Source organism: Bos javanicus, chromosome 11 (assembly GCF_032452875.1).
Source record: "Bos javanicus breed banteng chromosome 11, ARS-OSU_banteng_1.0, whole genome shotgun sequence".
Lineage (NCBI taxonomy): Eukaryota > Metazoa > Chordata > Mammalia > Artiodactyla > Bovidae > Bos > Bos javanicus.
This window is the reverse complement of record NC_083878.1, coordinates 68,146,395-68,173,114: the sequence shown is the minus strand read 5'-3', so window position 1 is coordinate 68,173,114 and position 26,720 is coordinate 68,146,395. Positions and strand designations below refer to the sequence as shown.

Sequence of the window (26,720 nt, the reverse complement as noted above, 5' to 3'; positions counted from 1 at the left end):
TTTCTTTAATAATGAAATAATTTATTATTTGTTAACGGTTGAACAATACAGAAGTTTACATATACACAGCAAAGATTCTCTAAAACATGGAGTAGTTCTCAAAATGCATGTACTAACTGTAGTAAAAAGCACCATTCTCTATGTCTTGACACAGGATTTACATTGGCATCATATTTACATCAAGAAATAAACATCTGGAAACAGAAATTCACACTCTTGTCTGCTGCTCCCTGTTTCGGCTGTTTACTGTTAGGGGGATGGCCCCCAACGTTGATGATTGACAGCGACATTCCTAGAGCACCAATTCTAAGGACAGGGGTCAAGGCAAGCTTGGTTCTCTGGTGAAAGCTAAAATGAAGAAAGCCCTCTCAATCCTCCACACCCTCCAGACAGAATAAGAAATCAAAATTTAAAATCTGGGTAAATCTTAGAAACAAGTGCTTTACTAATTCTTATTTTATGATTTTGAGAGAAGACAAAGATACTCAATTTCTTCAGCCATTCAATAGCTGATGGTAACAGTGCCAGGCAATTATTTCTTCTTTCAGAAGATAGGGTAAGAAAATCATCCATTTAATAAATTAATGAAAAAATCATGATAAATCACATATCATACCCCCCTGCCCCTATCCCCAAATATTTCCAAAAACAAAACATCCCACAGTCTACAGAGATCTGATCGTGTAGAATGAGAAAAAACACCTCATCTAAAAGGGTCTTTGGGTCATCTTCTCCCAGGAAGGGTTTTTAAAATCAGGAGTAGCCAGCTACTGAAACCTACTGCATCCAAGAGTTAGACATACAAAAATAAGAGACTGACATGCAGGAAATTGCTTTGCAGCCTTTGACTTTCTGGTGTTCAACACAGAGGGCAGGTAAAAGGGGAAGACAAAGACACTCGGGAAAACGAAGAAGAAAGAAAGGAGTGAGATTTGGGGGACTAAATGGATTATAAAGCACAATGAAAGTGGTATCCTTGCCAATTCAGTATGATATAAAAACCTGTTATATATCTGCATATACTTTTCAAAAGTAAGTTTTCTCTTTAAAGGATGGGGGAGAGGAAGAAGGAAGTCCACAAAAATGCATTATTAAGCCCCAAGATATTGCTAGGCAGTTGTTCTGAACATTACAATCCTACCGTTTATACTTTTTTCCCCCACACCCCAAGATTGGCTTTTGGCCACTTGAGGGACAGAGAAGAGACCCATAGGAAACCCAGGGAAAGACCCTTTGCTTCCTTTGAAAAAAAAGGAAAGGTTAAAGGAGAATGCCCATCTTTAAAAAAAAAAAAAAATCCTCAAGCCACTTAAGTGGCCAAATGTAGGGTCAGGGCCTTCTTAGAGCTCAATTCTGAATCAGCACTGAAATTATTTTAGCTTTGGGTTGACAGGAAGAAAAATCTAGGTCCTGCTCAAAAAGGTGATGGTCTTTGAAACACTAGCATAGATATGTGACTAGAGAAAGGAGCCGTGGTCACTATCAGCACCTTGAATCCAGATCTCTGCTTAGCAAAAGAAACCAAAAACACCCTGGATGCGTGCCCGCCATTCTAAGCCAAAAGGCAGGGAAAGTTAGGTCTTCTGGGTGTTAGCAGAAGCACACAGAGATTTTCTCACTGCATGAAATTAAACTGCACTACGTACTCTTTTATTTTCTCACTTGCATTGCAATGGTTATCAATAAGAGTGTAGATTTCTTCTTAGTTTCTTAAAACCAGTTTTCACATAAAAATATGCATGTGCCTATATTTACACACATCTATTATTTACGTACAACAGTCAAAGTCTTAAAGGCTGGGGTTTATATCTTTGCCCATCCCCTCCCCCCAACAACCCTAATAGAAAGGTTTTTCATTTTGCTTAAAAAATTAAAAAAAAGAAAGAAAAACCAGAACCAAAAAGACTGTCTAGCTTTTAACAGTCATGCTGGTGGATAAGTGAATGGCAGGGCAGATTGGCAAATCAGGGGGCTGATTAGCCACGTGGGGAAGAGGATTAGCTGCCTTGGGCTGAGTTTGCTGGTCCTGAAGCTTACAGTTTTGGTTACAGAGAGGCTTGTCTGGCACGCCGATTTGGTCTACCTCGAGCTTTGAAAGTTGTGTCTAACCCTGGTGTCAGTTTATCACAAGTGCATTAAAAATATAGAGATCTATCAAGTTCCACATTTATATGCCATCAAATGGAAAAGGACCAGACAAACAGTGCAAAGGTCAAATAATCACTATTTTATATCGGGACAGTACATTTCATATTTCAACCGAAAGACAAAAATGCAGTTTAACTCAAAAGGCACAACAATTAAAACACAGAAAATAACGGCATCTCTCAGATGCCTTATTTCTAAATTAAACAAACAAAATACATGAGTTTTGTTCCCTTCCCTCCCTCAACGCAAGCCCACAAGCTTTTCCCAAAGTCTTAAGTTTTCGATGCCATACAGCATCCAGCATCGTGGACTTGTGAGGCGCTTGAAGGTAGCAATTAAAATGCTTGCGAGGTCTAGTGAATGGCATTCAAAAGGGACCTCAAAGTGCAGTTATATCTTTTTTCAAACATGTTACAGGCTGAGCTGGCTCTTTGAACACTATCACTCTGCTTAAATTCAGGAAGCAGGCTTTAAAAATGCAAAAGGCATACAAGTTGTATTTCAGTGCAAATCTTCAGCTGGTAATTGGAAAAGATTCCAACAATTAAAAAACAGAAAAAAGAAAGAAAAATCTTTTGTATCACCTGCCCCTCCCCCCACCCAAAGCTGAAATGAAGAGAAAAACAGAACAAAACAAAAATAGAAGAATTACAGATGACTTTGGAATCATTTAGGAATCCACTACTTCCAATTAAAATTTTTTGAATACATTAAGAAATCATTTAAAAAGCAAAAATAAACACAAAGGTAATGTTTCAGACTGCTCTTCACGTCTAGAGTGAGCTTCCGTGTGGAGTGCGTTTGAACTTTTAGTTGTGGGCAAGGAGGGGGCGCTGAGGAGGTGCGAGGCTGTGCTGGGGGAGACCGCAGGCCAGCTGGGGGCACAGGTGGCCACCACTCCCGCTTCAGCCAGTGAGCCCTTAGGTTGCAGTGCGGCTGTAGATTTTAGGAATGTTCTCATCACTTTGTGACACACACTCTGTTTCAGCGTCACAGTTATTACAAATGGTTCAAATTCAATGAAAAAGGTTCGCCAGAGGTTGGAAACATCAAGACCTCGAAAATATGAATGCAAAAATATTAAGGGGAAATGAACCAATTTTGTAGATACCTACATACAAAGTTTCTAGAACATCTATAAAAGCACAAAGTCATAAGAATTTATTTTCCATTACATTAGTTTATATAAAATGAATAAATAGTATTTATAGATTTAATGTGTCTTATGTACATATACATGTGCTCTGTTTTAGCTTAAATAAAAATGCTACAAAGTGGGAGACCACTTAAGGGAGAAATCATAACCAGAAAGAAAAATCAGCCTTTTAAACTATCAACCCAAAAGCCTCCATAAAGAAGTTTCTGGGTGTGTCCAAAAACAGTGAGGAAGGATTCTAGTAACACTGTACCATCCCCTCCTGTTCACCTGCAACAGAGAGTAGAAATGTGGACTTTTCCCCTTTCACTGATGATGGACACTAGCTCAGCTAGCGCCAAAGCTCAGTTATTGCTGAAAGTTACATAGGAAAATAGATTAATTTGGACCAAATATCACTTATTCGGGGAAAAAAAAAAAAAGAGGCATAATCAGTTTGTGTTAAGTGGGAAATGGAGATCTCATTTATCTCTGAGGTAGGAAAAAAAAATGTTCCAGAGACAAGTAGCAAAACCAACTGGAAGGGGAAACATGCCTTCAGACAGCAGGCACAGCACGGACCCAGGGACAGCGCACAAAAACAGACCATACCATTGCGTTTGTGAGGACAAATGATGTTGGAACTTCTGTAAGCAAGGTGTCCATCCGAAGGTTAGAAATACTGCTCCTGTCTGCACGGGGGTTGGGGCGTTCACTCAGGGTGTGTGTATACGTGTGTGTCTGTGTGTGTATGTGTGAGAAGGGCGTGTTTTCTGGAGGTATTCCTGACTCGTCACGGGTGGTGAGGGCCAGGGCTAAGTGCTCTTCAATGCCACTTTCAAAGCTTACTTTGGAGTTCTAAGATCAGGATCTCCACTTGAAAAGTTTGTTTCCTTCAGTTTCCTAAGCACAAGACACATTTGGACATTTCTGCTAGGCATGTCACACAGGAAGCCAGAAAACGTTAAGGAAGGTCTAGAAGAACACACGGGACAGTAAGTAAGAGGGGGAACTGCCGAGATGTGTGAGGGGCTTATTCGGCCTCAGAGTTCTTGGATGCTTCAAACGGATTGGAATGTACAGTCTCTCAGAGAGACTTGTGGAGAGAAAGAGAGAAGCTAGAGGATGCAATCAGAAATCCACGATCCTGGTCAGCGTCCCCCAACTTCATGCGGGGCTAAGCAGCATTCTGCCACCCCAGACTGAGCAACATGGAGTCGAGATGCCCCCGGGTGTCCTGGCTGCACTGACTGGCTCAGCGGGGCCGGCCTGCCCGACACTGGGCAGGTGCGGGCTGCTCAACCCTTTTTGAGATGGAAATTGGGGATTTAAAAAAAAAAAAAGAAAAGAAAAAAAGAAAAAGAAAAAACAGAAACCCACAATCCTAAGCACTTCCTTGACAACTTTAAACGCAGCTGCTCTTGGTGACGTGGTACACGGAAGCCGACGTGCGAGGGGATTGTGGGCAGGTCCCATACGCTACCTAAATTGGAGCCGACAGGGAGGACCATCCGGGCGGCAGCCGAAGCGACCACGCTCTCCTAGAGACCAAGACACGTCGTCTTGTGACTGTCCTGGAGCTTTATTCTCTTGACGCTGGAGCTGGAGTAGCCCTCATCACTGCCCAGGCTTTGCATGCTTCCCCGCTCGTCCGAGTCGCTCACGCTGCTGCAGCTCCAGTCCAGGTCGCCCGTGAGATAGTCTGTGCTCTCGACGTCCACGTCAATCTCTTCTGTGGGGACGAGACAGACCTTGGTGAGGGCCCGCTTTGGGAAAGACGAGCTCGGCGGCAGGCCCTAACCGCTGAGGGACCAGGAGGCTGGCTCCTGCAGGTCACACCCCTTGACTTCTCTAAGTCAGGGGGCTTCTTGGTCCCCCCTCTGCCCGGGTGGAAGGGGGCGGGGGCGGGGGGAGGCTCACCCCTGTCGGAGTCAGAGCGCTCCGAGGAGACAGTGGAGCCGGTGCTGTCCATCCGTATCCTCTCGATGCCCAGCTTCTCCAGCTGCCTCTTCAGGTGCCGCTGCTCTCGCTGCAGCTGGTCGATTTGGTGAATGGCTTTTCTGTCACAGTCTTCAAGTTTCTGTGGGTCGAAGGGGCAGTTGTTGAAGGGCGCAGGCACATTTCACAATCGGTGATGGCCCCGCACCTCCCTGTCTAGAGGTGAAATATGCCAGTTTCCCACAGAAGCCGTCTGCCGTGTCCCTTGTTGAGCTTCTCGCGGGGACAGCGAGCTGACTGGCTGGTGACCCCGTTTTCATCTACCTTTATCACCATCAACAGCACTGTGGAACCTGCACTGTTGTGTGGATTCCAGGGTGAGCTGACACACTGGCACCGGCCCCCTCAACTGCCACAGTGAAAAGACCGTGGCGGGAACCCCCAACCTGGTCTCCCTTGTCTGTGGTGACGCCTCCCCCAGCACCTACTCTCTGAGCAACTGTGTGTGACAGAAGCTTAAGAAACATACCTTTTCTTTTAAAGGTATGTTTATTCAAGTACACATCCCAGTTACACTGGTGATTTTTTGTGTCGTGCCAAGTCTCCGTTAACTTCTGTCTGTTGGCGGGAATGATATTCCCTTTTGAAGTTCTCATTCTGAACTGTCCAAATAAGAGCTTAGAAAACACATTTTCCTAAATCACTTTGTTTTCACAAATCTGTTCTCCAGTGTCTCAGATAATTCTTCAGATAATTATGAAGATTGTGTAATTGTGGTTGTTTTGCTCTAAACAGAGGTTCTTGCCCCCTGCTGCAGAACTGCCATGTATGCAGGCTACTAACTATAATTCAAGTGACATGTGTCCGCTTGTGACTATAACTATAAAAACACGCTAAACAGTGATTTTGGCCCAGGATTTTACCCTTTGCTTTTCAAGACACATACTGTGTGCTGACTTTGTTTCAGACCCTCTGGGAGGTGCTGGGGATACAAGGTGAACACAAAGATCTGGTCCCATCCTTGCCTGTACTCTAACATAGTGGACGGAAACAAGTGAACAGTCACACAAACCATGGTCAGAGGTCAACTGTGACGAGTCCTAAAGGGAGAGATCCAGCAGTAAGGACCATCTCTTAACAGGAAGAAGGCAACTCAGTCATGGAAGGCGTCCCTGCACCGCGATACCTGTGCTGAGGTCTGAAGGATGACAAGAAGTCATCTAGGTGAAGAAGGGAGGGAAGAGTGCACCACGCAGAGGGCACAGCATGTGCAAAGGCCCCGTGGTGAGAGAGCCTGACAAGGGCAAGGGACTGAGCGCAGGGCTGGGTGGGGAGTGTCTGGCATGAGCTGCTGCTGCACAGGCCAGGGTGTGGGAAGGGGGCAGGTAAGGCAGGCCTGGCTCAGTATGTCCCGAGCAGCCACGGAACACTTTTCCATGTGGTGACATGTTGATTTGAACTTTGGCAGGACTGACCTTGGGAAGCAGGAGATTAGCTTGGAGGAGCCCTCTGAGGAGTCTGCTGCAGTACATGATGGTGTTTATGGAAACAGAGCAGGCTGTGGCATATGTAAGTCTTGAAGGCATGTGGCTAAGGAGCAAGACGATATCAGGATCAAGGGTGACCCTGAGTTTCTGGCTCGTACATCACATGGACAGCTGGAAGGACAATTTAACTTCTGGTTCTTGGGGGGGTGAGAATTACTCGGTTGGGTGCTGGACAGGTTGAGTCTGTGATTCATCCAAGAGGCAGGTTGGAAGAGTTCAGAGGAGAGAACTGTCCCGGAGACAGTCTCTCATAACAACAAACAAACCCTCAGTGGGCAGGTCAAGACAAAAAGGTACCTCAGGATGCACTTACCTTTATGTGCAATTTGGCTTTTGTTAATAAACTCAACGTAGTGTGTCGATTTGATTCTGGACCAAGTGGCACCAGCCCCTTCAACTTTTCCAGGCATAAGCGAAGGTGGGCCCGTCTACAAAAACAAGATCAAAGAAGCACTTGAGACTTTCATAGCTGGCCAGAAGGCGCCCGGGAGAACAAGCTTTAACAGAGTATGAAGTTGCCCAGGCCCACTGAAGACAAATGCCACCAGGGACTTCTGGCCAAGTGAACATCTTTTGAAATTAGGCAACTCTGATAAAAACCAAGGAGACGCAAAAATCCATGGTTTTCTAAAGTTGAGTCTATAACACACATCAAAGGTAAACACTGATATCTATATACTATACATGCCAGTGAGAGAATCCTTTGAACCCATACCTCTCTTTCCCCTTTCAGGATCACTAAATCACGACAACTATATCTTGCTGTATATAATATTTATCCATGTGAATGACAAATGTGTATGGTTATTCGTTACAATTATTTTAATAATAGCAAAGATTGAAACAACCTAACCCATCATCAATAGGGACTGGTCAAGTGAATTATGGTGCACCCAGACAGGAGAGTACTATGCAGCTATGAAAGACAAGGAAAATATGCTCTATGCATTATGAGTAAAGAGCACTCAGATATGCTGTTAAGAAAAGAAAAGCAAGATACCAAACTATGCCTATAACATGCTATCTCTGAGTAAAAATAGAAGAAAAATTATTATCTATATTCATGTTTTCTTGTGTGACATAAAGAAAGTCTGAAATGATACATAAGAAACTAGTAACAGCAACTGGGCAGAGAGGCATCAGGGCTAGTCGGACAGGGACAAAGACAGAGAGGGGATTTTTACTGAATAATTTGTTACAGGTTTTGGTTTTTCAGCCATTCAAAAAGTTAAATGCATTTTTTCAAGAATAAGGAAAAAGCCCATCAGTGGTATTGCTATACCAACAAGCATGCTGAGAGCTGGCAAGGACCACCTGTATGTCTTGGAGCGGGACAGAACGGGAGGAAGGCCGCCCGAGGCAGAAGCTGCAGACACTCACTGAAGAGACAGTATTCACTACAGACCAGAAGCATAAGAGTCTCCACAATTTTGGAAATGAATACTTCACTGAAACCCTGGTTTAGGCTTTATTCTGGAACCTAGCAGATTTTGTGAATGTAAGAAACAGCTGAGGTTCAGAGTTCTTGCTTCAGTGAACCTCCACCTCCTCAAAGCCTTTGCAGGCCATTCCAGTCCACAGGGCTTCCTCCTTTTCCTGAGTACTTTTTATACAATTCATTGGGAAATTCACTGTTCTGCCTGAATTTTTTGGTATTTGTGACTTAACCATTCATTGCTAACTCCTTAGCAAGTTGGGATTACAACTTAACTACTGTTCAGTTGCCTTGATGCCTTCCCCTCTCATATATGTGCTTAATACATGTTTGTAGCATGGATGGTGTCTTCTATTCCACTGGACCAAGTTTCTCGGGGCTTGAGTAGTTCTGAGCCCCTGCCTCATCTGCTTCTGAGCCTCCTTCCTCATCTAGCTCTGGAGGTTGCCCTGAGGTCTCCAAGGCTCCCTAAGCCCTGATGTCCAGGGGTTAGGAGCTCGAGGAGTCCAGCATTCATTCCTGAGCTAGGAAGATGTAGTGGTACAAATTCTGTACTATTTTATAAGACTTCTGCTTGCTCTGAAAACCTGCCCACGTGGAATGGCCGCAAACAAGGACTCACATTAGAAGTTTGCTCCTTCAACTACTACATGAGGAGAAACACAAACACAGGAGCTGTGTATAAAATGTACTTGTTGACCTCTTCATAAAAGAGCCATGAAAACAGATCCTACTATTAGAAACACTATGAAAAACTATGATTAGTCATATATAGTTATCTAACTTATTCCCACTACAAAGTTTACACATTTTTTTAAAAGTTCAAAAATTAAAATGAGACCTTTTTTTCAGCCTGCTCACTGCAAACACTGCATGATTGAGAACAGTGTCATATTAGTCCTCCTATGATGTGGGTTTATCTACAGATATGAGTATGTACATTTTTAAGGAAGTTTGTTTTCTGATAAAAATAATAAAAGTCATCTTTCCATGCAGTGTCATTTCTAGTTATTCAGGGAGTCGGGCCCAGAAAAGACAATTTCACTCCCCAAATGTGGGTGGCCAAAGAACACTCCCAGTTGTGAAACTTGAAATCAGCCATTTGACTGATTCAAGCTTAGAGTAATACATGTTCGTTCAGTATTTGCTGACCTAGTTTTATGAAAATAGGGCCGCAGTGCTGCTGGATTTTGTAGAGATCCAAAGTCAGCGGGTGTCTTTGGAGTGCCTGCCTCGGCCTGCTACAGCGCCTCACTGCTCCAGCCCCATAGCTGCCCTGCCCACCATGCCGCACACACACCCGCAGGCTGGTGCCTGGACTGACCTCAGGGGAGGGATGAGGTATGTGAGGAAGCTTCAGTTCTATCACAGAGCAGTGAAATTCAATTCTTGAGCCAGATGCAGAAAAGCAAACAGACCCCTCTGTAGCAGCTTCCACTGAGGGTCCTCGACTCCAAGACACACCCTGACCCCCAAGCTGGGACCCAGAATCCTTCAGCCAGCCGTGAGCACACATGGACCTCCTAGATCTAAAACAAGTAGAACAAGCTCCTGTCTCGGCTCTCTGTCCTCAGTCCTGACCCCTCCCCTGCCCAGGGCTCTGGCCTTCTAGAAGGAGCCTACTGTTCCACCGTGAACCTGGCCTAACCCCCTCTTCCAGGAATTAGCAGGTTTGGCTGTATCTCCTCAACAGGAAGCCACTCGACACTTCCATCTGACCCTTACTTGGATCCCCTCTCATCACATATTCAGACAGACCTCTTCCTGTTGTCTAGAGCTGCCTCCCAGCTCCCCACCCCAACCCTGCCACCAGCAGAAAAGGGTAGTCAAATCCTGGCCCCCTCCTGCCCCAACTGCCTCCCCTTTTTGCACTGATCCAACTGCTTTGTAAGTGATGGACTTTGACAAACCTCATCTGCTGACTCTTCAGAAATATTGCTCTCGTTATTGTGAATAGGTTGATATACCTTTGATCTACAGTCGTACAGAGAAACCAATCTTTGATCTGGATGCTCAGAGTCAAGTGTGGCCTATAACTAGTGATAATTAAACTAGATGCAAACTACAGCTTCTCTTTGGTATGCTTTTTTTTTAGTATCTCAAATTTTATTTATTTTTGTTTTTAATTATTTTTATATTCTGAATGTGTCAGTCACTATACAACCAAATATTAGCGTAGTGATTAGGGTAAAGGTTTGGGACTCTGGCCTTGCCACTTATTTCCTGTGTGACCTTGAGCAGATTACTTAACTCCATGCAGCATCCGTTTCCTTGGCAGTAGAGGATGACAATGCCTCCCTGTGAGGCCTGTCGTGAGTATTAACTGAGATGGGGTATGGAAGCCCAGACCAGGGTCTGACGGGAAGTGCTCTGTATATGGTAGCAGTTATTCTTTCAATCCTAGCTTCCTTTGAGGAAGGATAATTGCTGGGAGCAAACACAGATAATTATAACCCTATCATATTCCTTTCAAAATCAACAGGGAACTCAGAGTGTCTCACTCGGTAAACAGAGGCTGTCTGGTTAAAATCCAGTTCACTCAACTCTTCCTTAAGGAAAACGGACATCTTTTGTCATTAAAAGATTTAGTGGAAAATCTAATCCATTTTCTATGGAGATACAGGTCTTGCTTATGCCAAAGGTACTATTTTTTTTTTTTTTTTAACATTTAAAATATTAGCAGGGACTTTACAAAGCTAACCCCCATCATGCAGGGCTGGAAGGGACTCCGCAGTGTGGAGGGAACCATCTAAATCACATGAAGACTCCTGCCTACATCTCTAGTTCGAAGGCCAAAGACAAGTAAAAATTGGGGTAAATATGTACGGACCTTGGAAATGCAAGCTCATTTCCGGATGTGTTATCCATACCCAGAAAACCTAAAATATTTCATGTACGATAGCAAGAAGAAAGGAAAGCACGTCTAAGTACAGACTTAAAATAGTCTGGGAAGGCTCTCTGGGAAGAAAACTGTAAAACTTTGCTGAGAGACATAAGAAAATCTGAATAAATGGAAAAAATAGCACATCCCTAGATATGAACCCTCAAGGTAAAAATATCAATGTTACCCAACTTTTTCTACAAATTTAACATAATTCCAGGAGAAAAAAAATCCCCACAGCGTTCTTCTTAATGCTGGGAAATTAAACTTCATCCAGAAGAATAAAGAGACTGCCAAAATTCTTGGAGAAGAATGAAGAGGACTATGCTATACTAATCATTAAGTTGTATTACAAAGTATCAATAATTAAAAACAGAATATACTAATATAGGAAAAGGTGGACAAATCAAAGGAAGAGAAGAAAAAAATTCCCAGAAACAGACTTAGGAATAGATGTGAATTGAGCATATAATGGAGCTAACACTGCAAATCCTTGGAAAAGAACAGATTACTCAGAAAATAGTAGGGGAGTGGGGAATAAATATCCAAAGACATTCTAAATATATTAAACATTTAAATATAAGGTATATTTGGATATGACTTAGTTCTGTTCTTAGTTTTCCTTAACTCATGTCAGCCATGAATTATGGAAAATTAAACCTGCAAGTGAATGAGGTCATCAGTGAAGTGGGCTCTGGCCTTTGGGGGGCACTTCCTGCCACTCAAGCTTGGCACTGACAGAAGGCACCTGGGTTCACCAGTGTGCTCTCAGACAATTCTGAATGCTGCTCTTTTTATTTCTGCTTCCAGACTCAAGCTACTTTGATTCTATCCACACCTCTCTCGCTCAGGTGAGCAGATTTGTAAATTGATGGAAAGATGCAACAAAAAAGTAAGTCTCCAGGTAGAGATGATGCTATTTGCAGACAGTGCTCCTGAATTTACTCTGTTATCCCTAAAGTTCTACCTGATCGTATGTAGCCAAGACCAGGAGGAATGGTGTGAAAGAGGGTATGCAGGTGTGTGTGTGAGTGTACTGAGAGAGAGGCACTGTTATCAGACATTACTCTTCTTATGGAGGATGTAACTGGACTCTCGCTGCCAGAGTTTCACAGTGAAATGTATGACACAAAAACGTACCAGGCTGGGGCAGAGCCAACAGGATGGTAGCCAGTGAAGAGGACAGATAAGTAATCAGGTTCACAGATGGAAATCCTGAAATATACACTTGGTTGTTTCATTCACTTATTAACCTCTAGCATCTCTCAAAGGATTACCATGCACTGCTACCTTCCTAGGTGCTGGTGACAGAATGCTGAGTGAGACAAAGTCACTGCCTTCGAGGTACTAAAAGTTTAAGTTTACTTCAAACATATAAACAAATTATTGCAGAATCACTTATCTCAGCTACCTCCAGGCTGTGACAAATAACAGCTCTCACTGAAAGTTCTAGAATGGACCCTCCTTTGCCCTCTACCGAACATTATTTTTTCTTTTCCTTTATCTACATCTTGTTTGACTTAACTTCTCCATAAGGGTTGTCAAGCTTTCACAGATTAGAAGCGTGTTTCCCTTTCCAAATAGATAACATTCATTTATCCTTTTACCTGCATGCTGCAGACCTCCTATACCAACTAACAGAAGTGACTGTCTTCCATTTCGTCTTAATCCACTTGAGTCTACAAATAATAAAGCATCTGCAGATGCTGTCCTAATAGTAGAACCTGATTTCTTTGGTAATTCACATGCCTTCTCTTTGAGGAAAGCCATGCTTAATGAACATGATCCACTGGACCTCACCGAGTACTAGTTTTCATTAAAACTGGGCCTAAGACTATTACCAAGGGAGAAAATAAGTTACATAAACCATACCTATTTCCTCTCCTACTTTTGTGTGGACACAGATTTAGCCAATTAAATAGTAAATCCTATATGATAACTGGAGGGTGAAGTGAAGTGAAGTCGCTCAGTCGTGTTCAACTCTCTGTGACCCCATGGACTGTAGCCTACAAGGCTCCTCTGTCCATGGAATTTCCCAGGCAAGAGTACTGGAGTGGGTTGCCATTTCCTTCTCCAGGGGATCTTCCAGAGCCAGGGAAGGTTGAATAACTGGTGGTTGAATAAAGATAATTTCCAATATGGGTATGTAATATGGGTATGTATGAGCTGCATAGTGATTTTAAAAAAGAATATTTAGTATAGACTAAGAAGAAATAAATCTTACGGTGTCAAAAATTACTCCCCTAAAAGTGACTACAGGTCACGGAAATCATAACCTTCTCCAGATTTTGGGTTGAGACCAAAGCCTTACTGGATTACAAAAAAATCCAGGGGAAGAATACAAGTCACTCTTTGAGGGAAAAAAGTACTCTCCTTTTTCTAAAATGGTCCCTTTATAAATATTGCCAAATGCATCCTTATTACTGACTTAAGTGGAATCTTGGAAAGTTTTGAAGATCTTTCATAACTGTGATGGTAACCTTTGTAAAATACACAAAGATAACCATACATCCTCACTGTATGGGAACATGACACTAAGTACGCAATGCATAAACAGTAATTCATGCTGACTACATTTTAATAACGTCAGTTCTATATTAAAGTATTAAATACATAATAATCTATTTAATATTTCCTTTATAGAGCCCAATTTTTAAAAAACACAAAATATAAATTATAGTACCTGCTAGGTCTATCTCACCCTTCAACTATTAATGTCTAGGACAAAAAGTCAAGGAGTGCCTGAAATTGGCTGAATAATTAGCATGTCTCTTCTACAAGTTCTTCCAAGAGGTACAGTTCAGGAAAATGGATTATAGTAGCACAAATTAGGGTGCACCTCCACACCATCACCAGAGAGATCTGTACACTAATGCCTATACCTTTCCTTTGTAATGACCTGGCTGTGTCCTCAGGGCCCTGTAGCAACAAAACAATGTGGATTTGTTACAACATCCTAGAGTGAAATGTGAATGTGGTCAAGGGTGTTCAAAAGCGGAAGAGTGCTGCAATGCACACCACAACTCAGGCCCCTACCCCTTCCGTGGGAGTCTGGCCATTTGAAAAGCAAGACTCCAGAAGAAACAACTCTAGGGAACTGCAGTCTATTAGCATATCTTGCCAAGAGAGACCTGACTGGAATGGCTTCTCAAGTCAGACCAGATGCCATGAAATACTGTTTGACCAGATAAAAACAACAGCTTAGGTCAGGCTGCCGAGTCCTCCTCACAGAGCACACACAGAAATCTTTTGTCATGGGGTCAGAAGACTCTGGTAGAGGTACTCTCTCTAGACCAGCTGCTTAATTCCAGAAAGGCCTGCATGTGTGTACCATTCCAGAAAAAATGGGTGTCTACAATTAAAGGAGATGCTAGAGCCTTCTTTTGAAAAGGAGCCCATTCAAGCACCTGACTCCTGACCCACCGGCTGCAGCGTATTTGCATTCACTCAGCCTCCATTTTGCTGAGCAGCGTATTGAAGGGCATTCAAACCAGAGGAATTACCAGCTAAGGAAAAGAGACAGCACAATTATCATCAATAAAGGGCATATCACAGCAACCAAAGACTAAAAGGTTTCCCACCTCCCAACAATAATTAATTAGTGGTAACAACAGTGGGAAACCAGTAGCAATTTAAAAATATATACACATAAATCCAGGAATACCTTTTACAAGGCATGTGTAAGATCCACATGGAAACACAACAAAACTTGGCTTAGAGACATAAAAGAGATCTGAGTAAATGAACACACACATCAAATCCTGGATGGAAAACTCTAATATGTAAACATGTACTTTTAAAGGTTAATTTATACTGAAATTATTTCGTTTGCATTTTGAAAATCCCCAAAGAATTTGGGGTATGGAGAATTGAAAGACTAACTATGAAATTCATCAAGAAAAATAAACTGGTAAAATAAAAAAAAGGAGGAGGAGGGAAGAATAGGGATTTGCTTCACCAGATCCTGAAGTGCATGAAACCACAATGATTAAAACTGTACACTGGTGCAGGAAGAACAGACAAATCAGTGGAATAGAAGAACAAGTCCAGAATCAGACTTAGCCTGAATTTAGTACACACAGAGGCAGCAACTTTAAATAGTGTGAGAACACCGATTCTGTAAAGGTAAATGACAAACAGGGCGACCATATGACACCTGAAGGGACAACACCTTTTTTTTGGCCACATGGCTTGTGGATCTCACTTTCCCAACCAGGGATTGAACCCACACCCTGCACTGGGAACATGGAGTCTTAACTGCTGGACTGCCAGGAAAGCCCACCAAGGGGCAATTTCTTTCATACACACCCTTCATATTTTAGAATCTTTTCAAAATAAAGAAAAAGATAAATGCCTCAGTAGAGAATTGGGCAAAGCTTATTTAACAGGCTTCCCTGGAAGCTCAGACAGTAAAGAATCTGCCTACCATGCAAGGAGACCTGGGTTGGGAAGATCCCCTGGAGAAGGGAATGACAACCCACTCCAATATTCTTGCCTGGAGAATCCCATGGACAGAGGAACCTGGTGGGCTATAGTCCAGGGTGTTGCAAAAAGTTGGACACAACTGAGCAACTAACACTTATTTAACAGGCAATTCACATACACAGACACAAACTGTCAAAGATAATAAAAACTGTTAAACTGTCTTAGTAATATAAGAATGCAAGTTAAAACAAGCTGTGTGTTTGCTTTTTATCTATCAAAGTTATAAAAGTCTAAGCTAAAACATAAACTTCCGAAGGTGAAGGAAAATATGGCCTATAATCTGCCTGGTGGGCAATCTAGCAGTCAACATCAAAAACCACAACCATTTGGATACCAGTCATTTCACAACCATGAACTTACCCTAAGGAAATAATTATCTATTTATCTATAAGATAGTTTAAGGAAACATCAATTATATCAGCAAAATACTGGGAAGAACCTAAAATAGGAGACTGGTTATATGAGTTATGGCACACCATATGATGTAATACTGATTTTTAAAAAGTATGCACAAAAATCTAGTGGACACAGAACTTAGTAGGAATGTTGACAGTTGTTGCTGCTGCAAGGTCTGTTACCAGTGATTTTTATTTTCTTTGTGCTTTTCTGAACTTTCCAACTTACTAAACTATTTTAAAAGTTTCTTTCCAAAAAACCATTGAAAAATACATTTCAAAGTTTCACTGATCTCCTTGGGCTGCTAGAATTATGGATGATTTAATTTTTAGTGTATGATTTCTGAAGGCTTTCCTGTGGTTCAGTAGTAAAGAATGTGCCTGCAATGCAGGGGACTCAGGAGATGCATGTTTGATCCCTGGGTGGGGAAGATCCCCTGGAGGAGGGCATGGCAATCTGGTCCAGTATGCTTTCCAGGAAAATCTCATGGACAGAGGAGCCTGGCGGGCTACAGTCCATGGGGTTGCAAAGAGTAGGACATGACTGAAGCGACTGAGCACACAATACACTATATTTCTCAAAATTTTCTATGAGATCAGTTTTAAAACGAAAGAAAGATCATACACTCACCATGGGTGTTTCCTTAGGAGGCTAGACCCACAAAATTAGTTAAAATGCAGAGAAGCACATACCAAGTGACAGATGTATCTACAGTGACACCAAACTGAGCCCTCCACCCTGGGGGCTAGGGTTCTGATGGGCTCTGGACCCCAGCACCTAGTACCCAGCATCTATGGTGCTCCATGAATGCCTAGTCTATTGAATGAAAATTACTGCTGCTGCCTCTGCCACTACCACCTCCATCTCCACCATTCTAGAAATCTTTTAATTGTCCCACCACTGCCAAGATTATTAAACGGGCAGTTTGAATATAATATCCTCATAGTGGAGTCCTGATGCACACCAACTATTCAGAATCTCTTAAGAGCCACAGAAAAGGTTTTGGTGTGAAAAAAACACAAATCTAATTAACTCTGCAATGTTAAAGAGGAAAAAAAAATCCAATTATTAGAATTCTTTTCTCAATTGCCTTTTTTTTTTTTTTTTTTTGAGAGCCACAGCAATCTTTTTTTTTTTTTTAATGTTATGTTAAGGAAAAAATGGCCTAAGTGTATTAGCATTTTGCAAAGTGGTCTTCTTTTGTAGGATTCAGCTATGAAAACCAAGGAGATACAGCTGTTCAATTGACCATCAAACCCTAAAATCATAAGCATCTACTCTACAAGAGAAGAACCCAACAACTTTAACTCCCTCCCCGCCCTACCCCACCCCCCCTACCCCACCCCCCCCCCACCCCCCCCACCCCTCCCCGTCCCCCAACTGAAGCAACCAGCGCTTGGTTAAATTAACTAAATGTGAGTCCTTACTTCCCTCTCTTCTGCTCACATGCTTTAGACTAGAGGATAAACGATCAAGACCGTAGAAGACCAAATTCCAAAAAAGGAAGGACAATAAGGAAACCAGACCACTAGCCCTTCAATAAACAAATGCTGCCTGGGCACAATCTGAATTATAAGCAACTGGCCCAGTTATGACTTCAAATCCAGTTTTCTAGAACTTTTACCTCCATCGCTTCCTGTGCAGACTGTCTCTGCATCTTTCTCATTAGACAAACTACATTTCTCTAGGATGGAGACCATGCTGATTTCATACCCCAGTATAAACTTACTTAATACCCTAGTACTGAGCACAAGCTCTTAAGACATGGTAGGCAGAAAATAAACATTCTTGAACTGCTAAAATAAATGATAAAATTGACATCCTGTGGTATTCCTGCAGAGGTGAAGCACAAAGCTGGGTACACCTAAGAGCCTTTACCTGAAGGGATGACATTTTAATAATACAAATAAATGCCTATGAGGAGGAGGAGAACTAGGAGGCTTTTCAGCAGAAACAGTCCCAGTTAACCAGTTCCCCTAAAAACCATGGAGATGTAAGAGAATCTAAAGATGAGAAAGAGAAGCCACATCAGACTACCTTTCCACCTTCAGAAGAGATACTCTGGAGTTTCCAGTTCATGATACATAAATCCCTAATGCATAAAGATGGTCTGATTTCAAACATGGTCAGTCACAATCATAGAGAAATTGAAAGGGGAGAAGGATGCAGAGAAGCACATGTGCAAGGCACACTCACCATCCATCTCCAACACACACACACACACACACACACACACACACACACACACACGGTGGAGTAATGCTAAATGTTTGGCCTGTTCCAAGATTCTCCTCCCTAGGATGCGGAGAAGCACATGTGCAAGGCACACTTACCATCCATCTCCAACACACACACACACACACGGCCTGCACACGCATGCGTGCACACACACACACACACACGGCCTGTTCCAAGATTCTCCTCCCTTGTCAGGTCTGGTCTTCCCTTTCACTGATGAAACATGCCATTCAGATTCTGACTATCAGAGTCAGACTCTCTTCAAAGAGGGTTTGCATGAAATAACCACATGTGTTTAGAGAACCATCATCACACATCATCCTGTTCATGCAGAGCACTGAGAAAGCACTCAGTCTGGATGGACAGCCTGTACTTCAAATTGATGGGAGTTCAGAGACCAGATTGGAGAAGGAAATGGCAACCCACTCCAGTGTTCTTGCCTGGAGAGTCCCACGGACGGGGGAGCCTGGTGGGCTGCCGTCTATGGGGTCGCACAGAGTCGGACATGACTGAAGCAACTTAGCAGCAGCAGCAGCAGCATATTGCTTGGTACAAAAACTTGGAGGAAGACACTCCTGTCTGCCCAGTGGGATTACCTTAGTGTATGGAAGGGGGTCATGGCTTTTTATTTGTACACCCCTGTTGGGTTTGGCTTATGGCAACAAAGATACATTATTTTTGTAGTTTAAACAAAAGTACAATAAAGTATAATTTAAAATGAAAAAAATAAATAAATAAATAAAAAATACTAGTGCAGGATCTCAACCCAAACCAATTAAATCAGAATTGCTAGGGGTGAGGTCTGAGCAGTGTGTGTGGGGGGGTGGGGGGTGGGTGTGGGTGTGTGTGGGTGTGTGTGTGTGTGTGCGCATTGTGGGGTGTGTGCGCATTGTGGGGTGTGTGTGTGTGTGTGTGTGTGCGCGCATTGTGGGGTGTGTGTGTGTGTTCCCTAAAGTTCCACAGAGAATTATTAATTTTTTTCAGCATAATAAAAGCAAGTGGTTATGTTTTGCATTACCAGAGGTTGAAGAAAAGGTGCTTTTAAAAACACTCCCCAGAGAGTTTATTATACAAGATTGGTAAAATACTGATAATTGTGGAAGCTGGGTGATGGATACATAGAAGTTGATTACATTATTCACTCCACTTTTATATATTTGAAAAATTCTATAATAAAAAGTTACTCTATAAAATGAGCAGAAATAAAAATGTGTTCTCTTACCCCAAAGAGTACATGACTGTGTGTGCATGCTAAGTTGCTTCAGTTGTGTCTGACTCTTTTTGACCCGAGGGACTATAGCCTGCCAGGCTCCTCTGTCCATGGGATTCTCCAGGCAAGAATACTGGAGTGGGGAGCCATGCCCTCCCAACTCATATGAGTGTATGTGTATACTATATTTAATGGAAATAAACATTAAAAAAAAAAACATTAAAATAAAAGCTTTGCAAGTGATTCTAATGTGCAACCAGAGTTGAGAGTGACTAGGCCACATCATTTGAAAAATAAGGAGGCAAATGAGCAGCAGAAGGGAATCAGGTGAGATGTGGTAAGATGGAGCCCAGGGAGGGTGGTCCGCCTCCTCATCTCCAATTTCTGCTTTGCATACATTTACCTAAATTTTGAGCATCTTTACTCACAAGTGAACTTCTGTATGTGCACGTATATATATCTGTGTGTGTACATGATTTAAGACAGCACTACCAATTATATTCAGTAGCATGTAATTTTTGAAAAACACTATTTGTGGGAACATTACCTCTGACTTAAAACGCTTTGGCCTTAGAATAGTCACAGGGAAAGCACTGCTGGGGAACAGCAGGCTGTGGGGATGAGGGTTGGGGGTGTCATCTTGGGAGCTGGGGAGTCCATCTATCTAAGGGCTTTACAGGCAGTGCTGATTACAGGATACTGAGCGAACTCTAATATCAGGGGCTCACTGTGAGAAGCCAAGAGCAGCAACCAAGTGTCAATGAAAAAATACATCAAAGCTCCCCCCATCCCACACCCGGAACCCTCAACTCACCTATTCTTCTCCATTTCATTGTGAGTCGATCTGAAAGAGGGAACAATAAGAGAAACATTATTCTTATTTTAAAGGACTGCTCCAATGCCAACACAATTATTTTAACTTCTTTCTCTCTCAAGCTGGAAGGAGAGAAGACAGAGGAAGGGCTCTACCTAAGAAATTAGTCCCTCTGGGGAAATAGATAAACGTAAATATCTCAAACAGCATTCAAGAAGAAGTGACAAACTGAGAGGCATGCATTCCCTCGTGGAAAAGTAATCCATTTTAAGAAAGGAAATAAAAGGGTTCTATTTATACAAAGGGAAAACAGCTGCACAATGTGATGCGAATTTGGGTTATATAATACCACAAGGCTTTCTTTAGGCTGAGCATGGAACACCAGAAATTTGGCATCCCCACCCAGCTCTGCAGTTCTCTAGGTGTACTATACACCAAAATTGTACGCTAGGTTGTCTGACTATAGGATACAGTTTTAAAAGGATAAATATAACCCTTCTTCCCTCAATCTTTCTACTCCTTGAAGTTATTTTATTGCATGCAACCTCCCAAAAGATGCTACTGTTGAAGAGCTACCAAATGCTTTTAGGAAGGGGCTTCCAAAACTCAGTTCAATGTAAAGATGACAGGCTGGTTAAGGGCAGCCCTTTGGGTGGAATCTGAGGTCCAGCTTTGCCACTGACTGATACTGTGGAAGAAATACACATGCTTACCGTCCTGTCCTTGGTTAACTCTTGTGTAAAATGGAAATAAAAACGATTGCCAATTATCTACAGAACACATGTGGATCAATGAGGTAGCAACTGTAAAAGTGATGAGAGAGGTTTGGATGAAAGCACAGGTGTGTGTGAAATCAGACTATTAGTGCGTTTATAGCTGACCCTGAATATAAGGCCTGGCCTATGGATTCATGGACAGGTTTTCACAGATGTCACAAGAAGTCAGTCAGTGTGGCTATCTCAGTGTCCATCTCAAATAACTCATCCCAACTAGTTAAAAATAAACTTGAGGAAACTGCCAGCATTATAAATGAACTGAATCTTGAGCTTACTTTTGGAAATTCTCTAGAATCTAATCAGTTCAGGAGAGATGACACCCTGGCTCAGGTCAAGAATTCTGTGGGGCAATAATTGGAACTTTACTGGGTCTTGGAAATAAATTCTCACAGTAATCATGGAGAAACCCTACTTCTGTGAATGCTCGACCATTCATTCACAGCAAGGGGCACCACCATCCCGTTCATTCACACCAGAGACTAGTTGTGGGATTTGGGGCATTCTTGAAATGGGAAATTTCTAATCCAGCACTAAACTTCTTTTCCACAAGCCTTCTGGGATACAATTTTCATTCACAAGGAAAAACAAACAAGACAGTAATGACAATATTTTAAATCTTAGAATATTTGTTTTCTAGATAAGGGCTATATGAACCTTAAAACTGGTTAACTTAAAAGCTTTAAGTTGATTCACTTGGTTACCCTTCAGTGTTTTTCTGATGTATACTTCACTTCCTGCAATGGCCAGCAGGATATCACTGTTAACAAGAGTCTGGCATGCAACTGCAAACCTTTGGCTTGATAGCACGTGGCATTCTGGTTTTAACAGAGAATAACAAGTTCAAAGTCTGACACATTTTTTAGATGGATGAAAATATATGATGACAGGTGGTCAAAATTACCCTGTTTAACTGTAGACATGGACCATTCTGAGGAGGTGGAGGAGAGAAGGGTGGATATTTGAAAAGAACATGGTGTCCGGTTACAGAAAAATCAGACACCACAAGTCACCCTTATCCCATCTGGATTCTTTGAAGATACATATAAAAAAATTCAGAATTCCCAAGATAATCTTTTTTACAAATTCCATAAGCAGCACAACTCTTTCCAAACTTTGAACAGAGTTTTGGAAACTATGGATCTTATTTGATTACTTAAGAGTGTTGAACACATGGTGATTTTTACAAGGGGACTTACACCTAACGGCTAGGGCATTACTGAAGTACATTTGGTTTAGTGAAACTGAATTTGTCTTTAATAAAAGGGAGGCCATTCAGAAAAGGCCATCCAGAGACTCCCTGCCAACTCTGTTGATGGGAAAACATTTATATTTTTAATTAAAGCATAAGAATATATAGACACCTTGTATCAAAATCATTTTCCATGTGATTACTGAAAAGATTGGATAACTCTGGACTCATTGATAAAAGATCAAATGTCATCATTTAAAAATATATTTTAACAAAAATATAACTAAGCCAAACCAGTCCCTGGGTTAAAAAAGACTCACACTGTCAAGTCAGCTATATGACCACTGTCTCATAAAAGAACTGGGTGACAAGGGCTGAACTTCCTCTTTCACATGAATGCCAATGCCTGCTTCACCAATGTAACAAAACACACTTTTAAAAACTCTGGATTTCAAATGTAATTATTTAAGTAACTGATTTAAAAAATCAGTAGGAAAGAAAAAAAAATTCCATCTTCCTGTAGTTCTCCAGATGATTCCAGAACAATCAATATTCACAATTTCACTTGTTTTTGTTTTTAGACAAGCAATTAGAGAAACTTAAGATCTGCATTTTCAGTTTCCAAGAAGTTTGCTATGCAGCTAAATTTTATTTATTTTTATTGTTGTCCAAGGAAGAGTAACCCCCAGATGCTACAAGCAAAGAGCTCAGCATTTCAACCTGAATTAACAAGCATACACTGTTACCAATGGTTATGTAAACCAGAAGTAATCTATAGCTCTTACAACAGTTCAAAATTCTGACCATAAATGGCCTTGGATATAAGTCTGATTCAAATCAAGGGGTCAAACTGCATTCTCTGGGGAGATGTCTCATTGCTCAGGTAAGGGTCATTCCAAACAGGTCATGAAGGAAGTGATTACATTTAAAGAAAACAACCTGCTGTTGCTTCATCTGTTTTGCTTGGTGCAATCTCCAGGTTTAATCATGGTCTCGCAGAGATCCCTGCACCACTTAAATTACTGCACGAATTCATCATTAGTCAAGAATATGGAAAACTGTGAGAGCCTCCTGTTTCTAACTATGGAAAGCAAACCAAATCCATTTACAGAAATAATAGAGTTTTCCCCCAAATCCAGAGTTGCAATCATTTTCCCAGGAATAAAGCTGGATATTAAAGAAAAGAGAAAGAATCTATTTCTTGAATTGAAATTCTCAACTATCATTATTTTTCTTTCCTAATCACCTTTTGGAGAAGGGAATGGCAATCTACTCCAGTATTCTTGCCTGGAGAATCCCATGGACTGAGGAGCCTGGCCGGCTATAGTCCATAGGGTCACATAGAGTCAGACACTACTGAAGTGATTTAGCATGGCATAGCATGGCAATCACCTTTTGGGGCCAAGCTACTTCTCTTCAACAACATCCCCTTCTTCTCCTCACCACTGAACATCCCCTCAACAACTTTTCTGTGAAACTTAGGAAAAAACAAAGTACTAAGGATTAAGCCTTGACTATTAATGTGAACAATTCCTCTCAAATCATGAGTGGACAAGAGTAAAAGTAACAAATGAACTATACTTTTCCATAAAAATAAAGCAAAAGGCTTCAATGTCTTTTCAAAAAGTTATTTAAAAAATACTGTAACAAAAAGCAACACATATTGTTTTATACCACTGCACACTACAAGTCAGCATCAACCTTCTTAAAGGTTGTCAGCACTCGTGCACAGATCTACTTGCTGCCACCTTCAGATAATGCCAAAGGTGGGAGGGAAAGGAAGAACCATCAGGTAACTAATTAACAGGTTCATCCTTCCCGTGCCTTCCTATTTAAGAGCTCGGCACATATGTGCTGCTCACTCATATCCTGTGGTTCTTCCAACGCTAAGGACAATGGGGTGAACCAAGGACAGAAGAGGAAGGAAGAACAAGGGAGTTAAAGGTTTAAGTGGGAAACTTCTGGCTTTTAGTAGTCTATATAATGTCACAGACACTAACCAAATACAGTTATTTGCAGAGTGTTCATGAGAATGGGAGACAGACAAGGATTCTAAATCAGTAAGGAAAATGTCAATGATTTTCAATTACTGGAATAAAAGGTATAATTGAATGAGTCTAATAAAAACAGATTTCCTAGCTAACGTATATATTCGGGGAAAGAGGGGGAAAAGGGAGTGCAACAGCATTAATGGAGTACTCATTTATACCAGGAAGTACATTCAGGGTTTTATTATGTGATTTCATTGACCATTAACCAAATACTTTCCAGTGAGACTTACAAATTTCAAGAATTGCATGATTAACGTAAAAAGCTTGTGGCATATGAATATTTTAATATTATATCAATCTATTCCTCCATCACCAAAAAGCAGGTTTGAACCTCAATTGTTCCTCTTTGCCATTATAAATAGAGTGATAGATTATCAGACATATCACTGTATTTAATTTACACGTCAAATATGAAATCCTACCACCTATGCCAAATCAATACTTTAACATATTTATAAAATCTTCATTATGAAAAGTAAAAAGTGGGTAATGTCCAGTATTTTCAGCTATAGAAAACTTGCCCTGAATCTTCAACTTCTGAAGGCAAAATACTGTCACTGCTGCTTAATCCCACTTGAAGTTTCCACAGATTTTTTGTTCCAAAGGGAAGAAAAGCAAAATTAAGTTCTGGGGGGAAAAAGTTCATAAAGAAATAGAAAACACTTCCATTTCTCTTTTCTTCTCAGTCCCCTCAACCCAAATAGAAGGGTTTCTTCCAATGCCTTAGGACTATGTATATATTACTGAATCAAGATTGCCGCTTCATTTACCAGTTAAAACCCAGTATCATCTGCGGCATAACCTAAAAGAGAAAGGAAAATGTTTACCAAATTACCTGCTACTGCTGTTATTCTTCTTGGATTTGCTCCTCCGTTTTAAGGCATCTCTGTCCTTGTTATTGTATGGTAACATGGAGGCATAACCATGTTCAGCTTCTAGAAAACCGGAGGATCCAGTTAATGAATGAACACAGAACAGTCAACACTCTCTCCCCTTCACAATATTTCCTTTTAAAAATGGAGTTATTTTTTATTAAAAGAAGACTGTGGAAATAATTAAAAGGAGCAAGGTGGAATTCTTAGAACAATGATTGTTTTTTTAATTGAGTGAATACCCTCAGTTCGGAGCAGGTGTAAGGAGCATTCCAGCTGCTCATTGTTGAGAAAGACAGCAAGTCTCATGGAGCCTGAGTTTCCCATTGGCAACGTCCAGCAGGTTGGTGTATATTAAGTGGGACCGGCCTCAGACGAAGGTGCGGGGCCAGACACCGGGAGCCAGAGCCGAGGACGGAGGATGCGGGGCAAGGGAGGCGCTGCTCCGCCGACTGGGAGACCCGGCGCCAGGCCCACTTTGGGGCGGGCCGGGAAGAGCCGGGTGAGGTAAACCAAGCGCTTGGCTGAGGGGGCCCCGGGCACCCCACTCGCGACGGGGTGCGGAGGGGGAAGCGCTCAGGATCCCGGGGGCAGCAGTCCCTTTCTACTCCCATTCATTGACTTTGGGGGCAGCGACGGCCTCCCTTCGGACCGCGCGTGGGGAAAGCTGGAGGGGTTGGGAGCGCTCGCGGGTCGCGCTCTCAGCTCCTCCAACCACCCCCGGAGAGGCTGGGCGCCCGGATCCGCTGCCAGGCCCCTCAGAGCTCCCGGCACTAGCTCCGGCCGAACCCCTCCCGTCCCCGTGCACCTCTCTCCCGTCGCTCCAGGTAGTCGGCCGCCTCCAGCAGCATCTGGATGTTCATCCGAACCGCCGCCGCCATTCTGCACCGGGGGCCGGAGCCACGGGACCAACCCCCACTGGACACGGGCTCGCCGCCGCCGCCGCCGGACACCCGCGCCCCGCTGTGGACCCCGCAGAGCAGGGCTGAGAGAGCCTCTCTGGCGACCACGCTCGCCGGAAGGGGGAGGGGACCGGCGAGCTGGGCACCACCGACACCGTGACAGAACCTACAGAAGAGCAGCAGCCGCCACCGCCGCGGAGTGTTTATCCCCGACTCACCGTCCCCCGCCCCCAGGCCCTTCTCTTGACAGGCCCACTTCGGCTGCGTTCCTCATTGGGCGCCCCAAAGAATTCCCCGCCCCCAGACCTGTCCGATAGGGGGAAGGCACTACGGCCCCGCCCCTCAGAGTCCGCTCCTCTCCCTGGTTGGTCACGCTTGACAAGGCCCGGGCTCCACCTCCTCTTTCCAATTGGTGACAGGATTCTCAACTCCGCCTCGTGCTCCTTCTCTGTTTTCCATTGGTTCTATACCAACAACCGGGCCCCCTTTTGCTTTGTTAGTATTGGCCAAGAGATACAGAGAGCAAGCCACTTTGCCTGTCTCCCATTGGTGGGACCTTCCGACACCGCCCAGCTACGATGACGTCATCTTTCCCCTGGCTAGCGATCCCTGAATGGCTAGTGGTTAGACGCCGGGCTATTCCTACCCGAATCTGGCATTGGATTGCAGGGCTGACCCAGGCACCGAGCAGCGATGATTCACC

General features: G+C 42.7%; 1 protein-coding gene across 2 annotated transcripts; it reads right to left on the bottom strand.

Annotated features, from left to right (window-relative positions):
- Nucleotides 1-26,236, bottom strand: MXD1 (MAX dimerization protein 1). 2 transcript variants are annotated; one of them, XM_061432892.1, is made up of 6 exons: nt 25,924-26,236; nt 25,079-25,178; nt 20,228-20,257; nt 7,082-7,196; nt 5,204-5,363; nt 1-5,015 (listed from the first exon to the last, which is right to left on the bottom strand). In XM_061432892.1, exons 1-6 carry the CDS (start codon nt 25,994-25,996, stop codon nt 4,825-4,827), a joined length of 669 nt encoding a protein of 222 aa, XP_061288876.1. In that variant the 5' UTR covers nt 25,997-26,236; the 3' UTR covers nt 1-4,824. The 2 variants fall into 2 exon arrangements, with proteins under 2 accessions (XP_061288876.1, XP_061288875.1); XM_061432891.1 differs by lacking the exon at nt 25,924-26,236 and adding an exon at nt 25,358-25,917.
- Nucleotides 26,237-26,720: the final 484 nt, after the last annotated feature.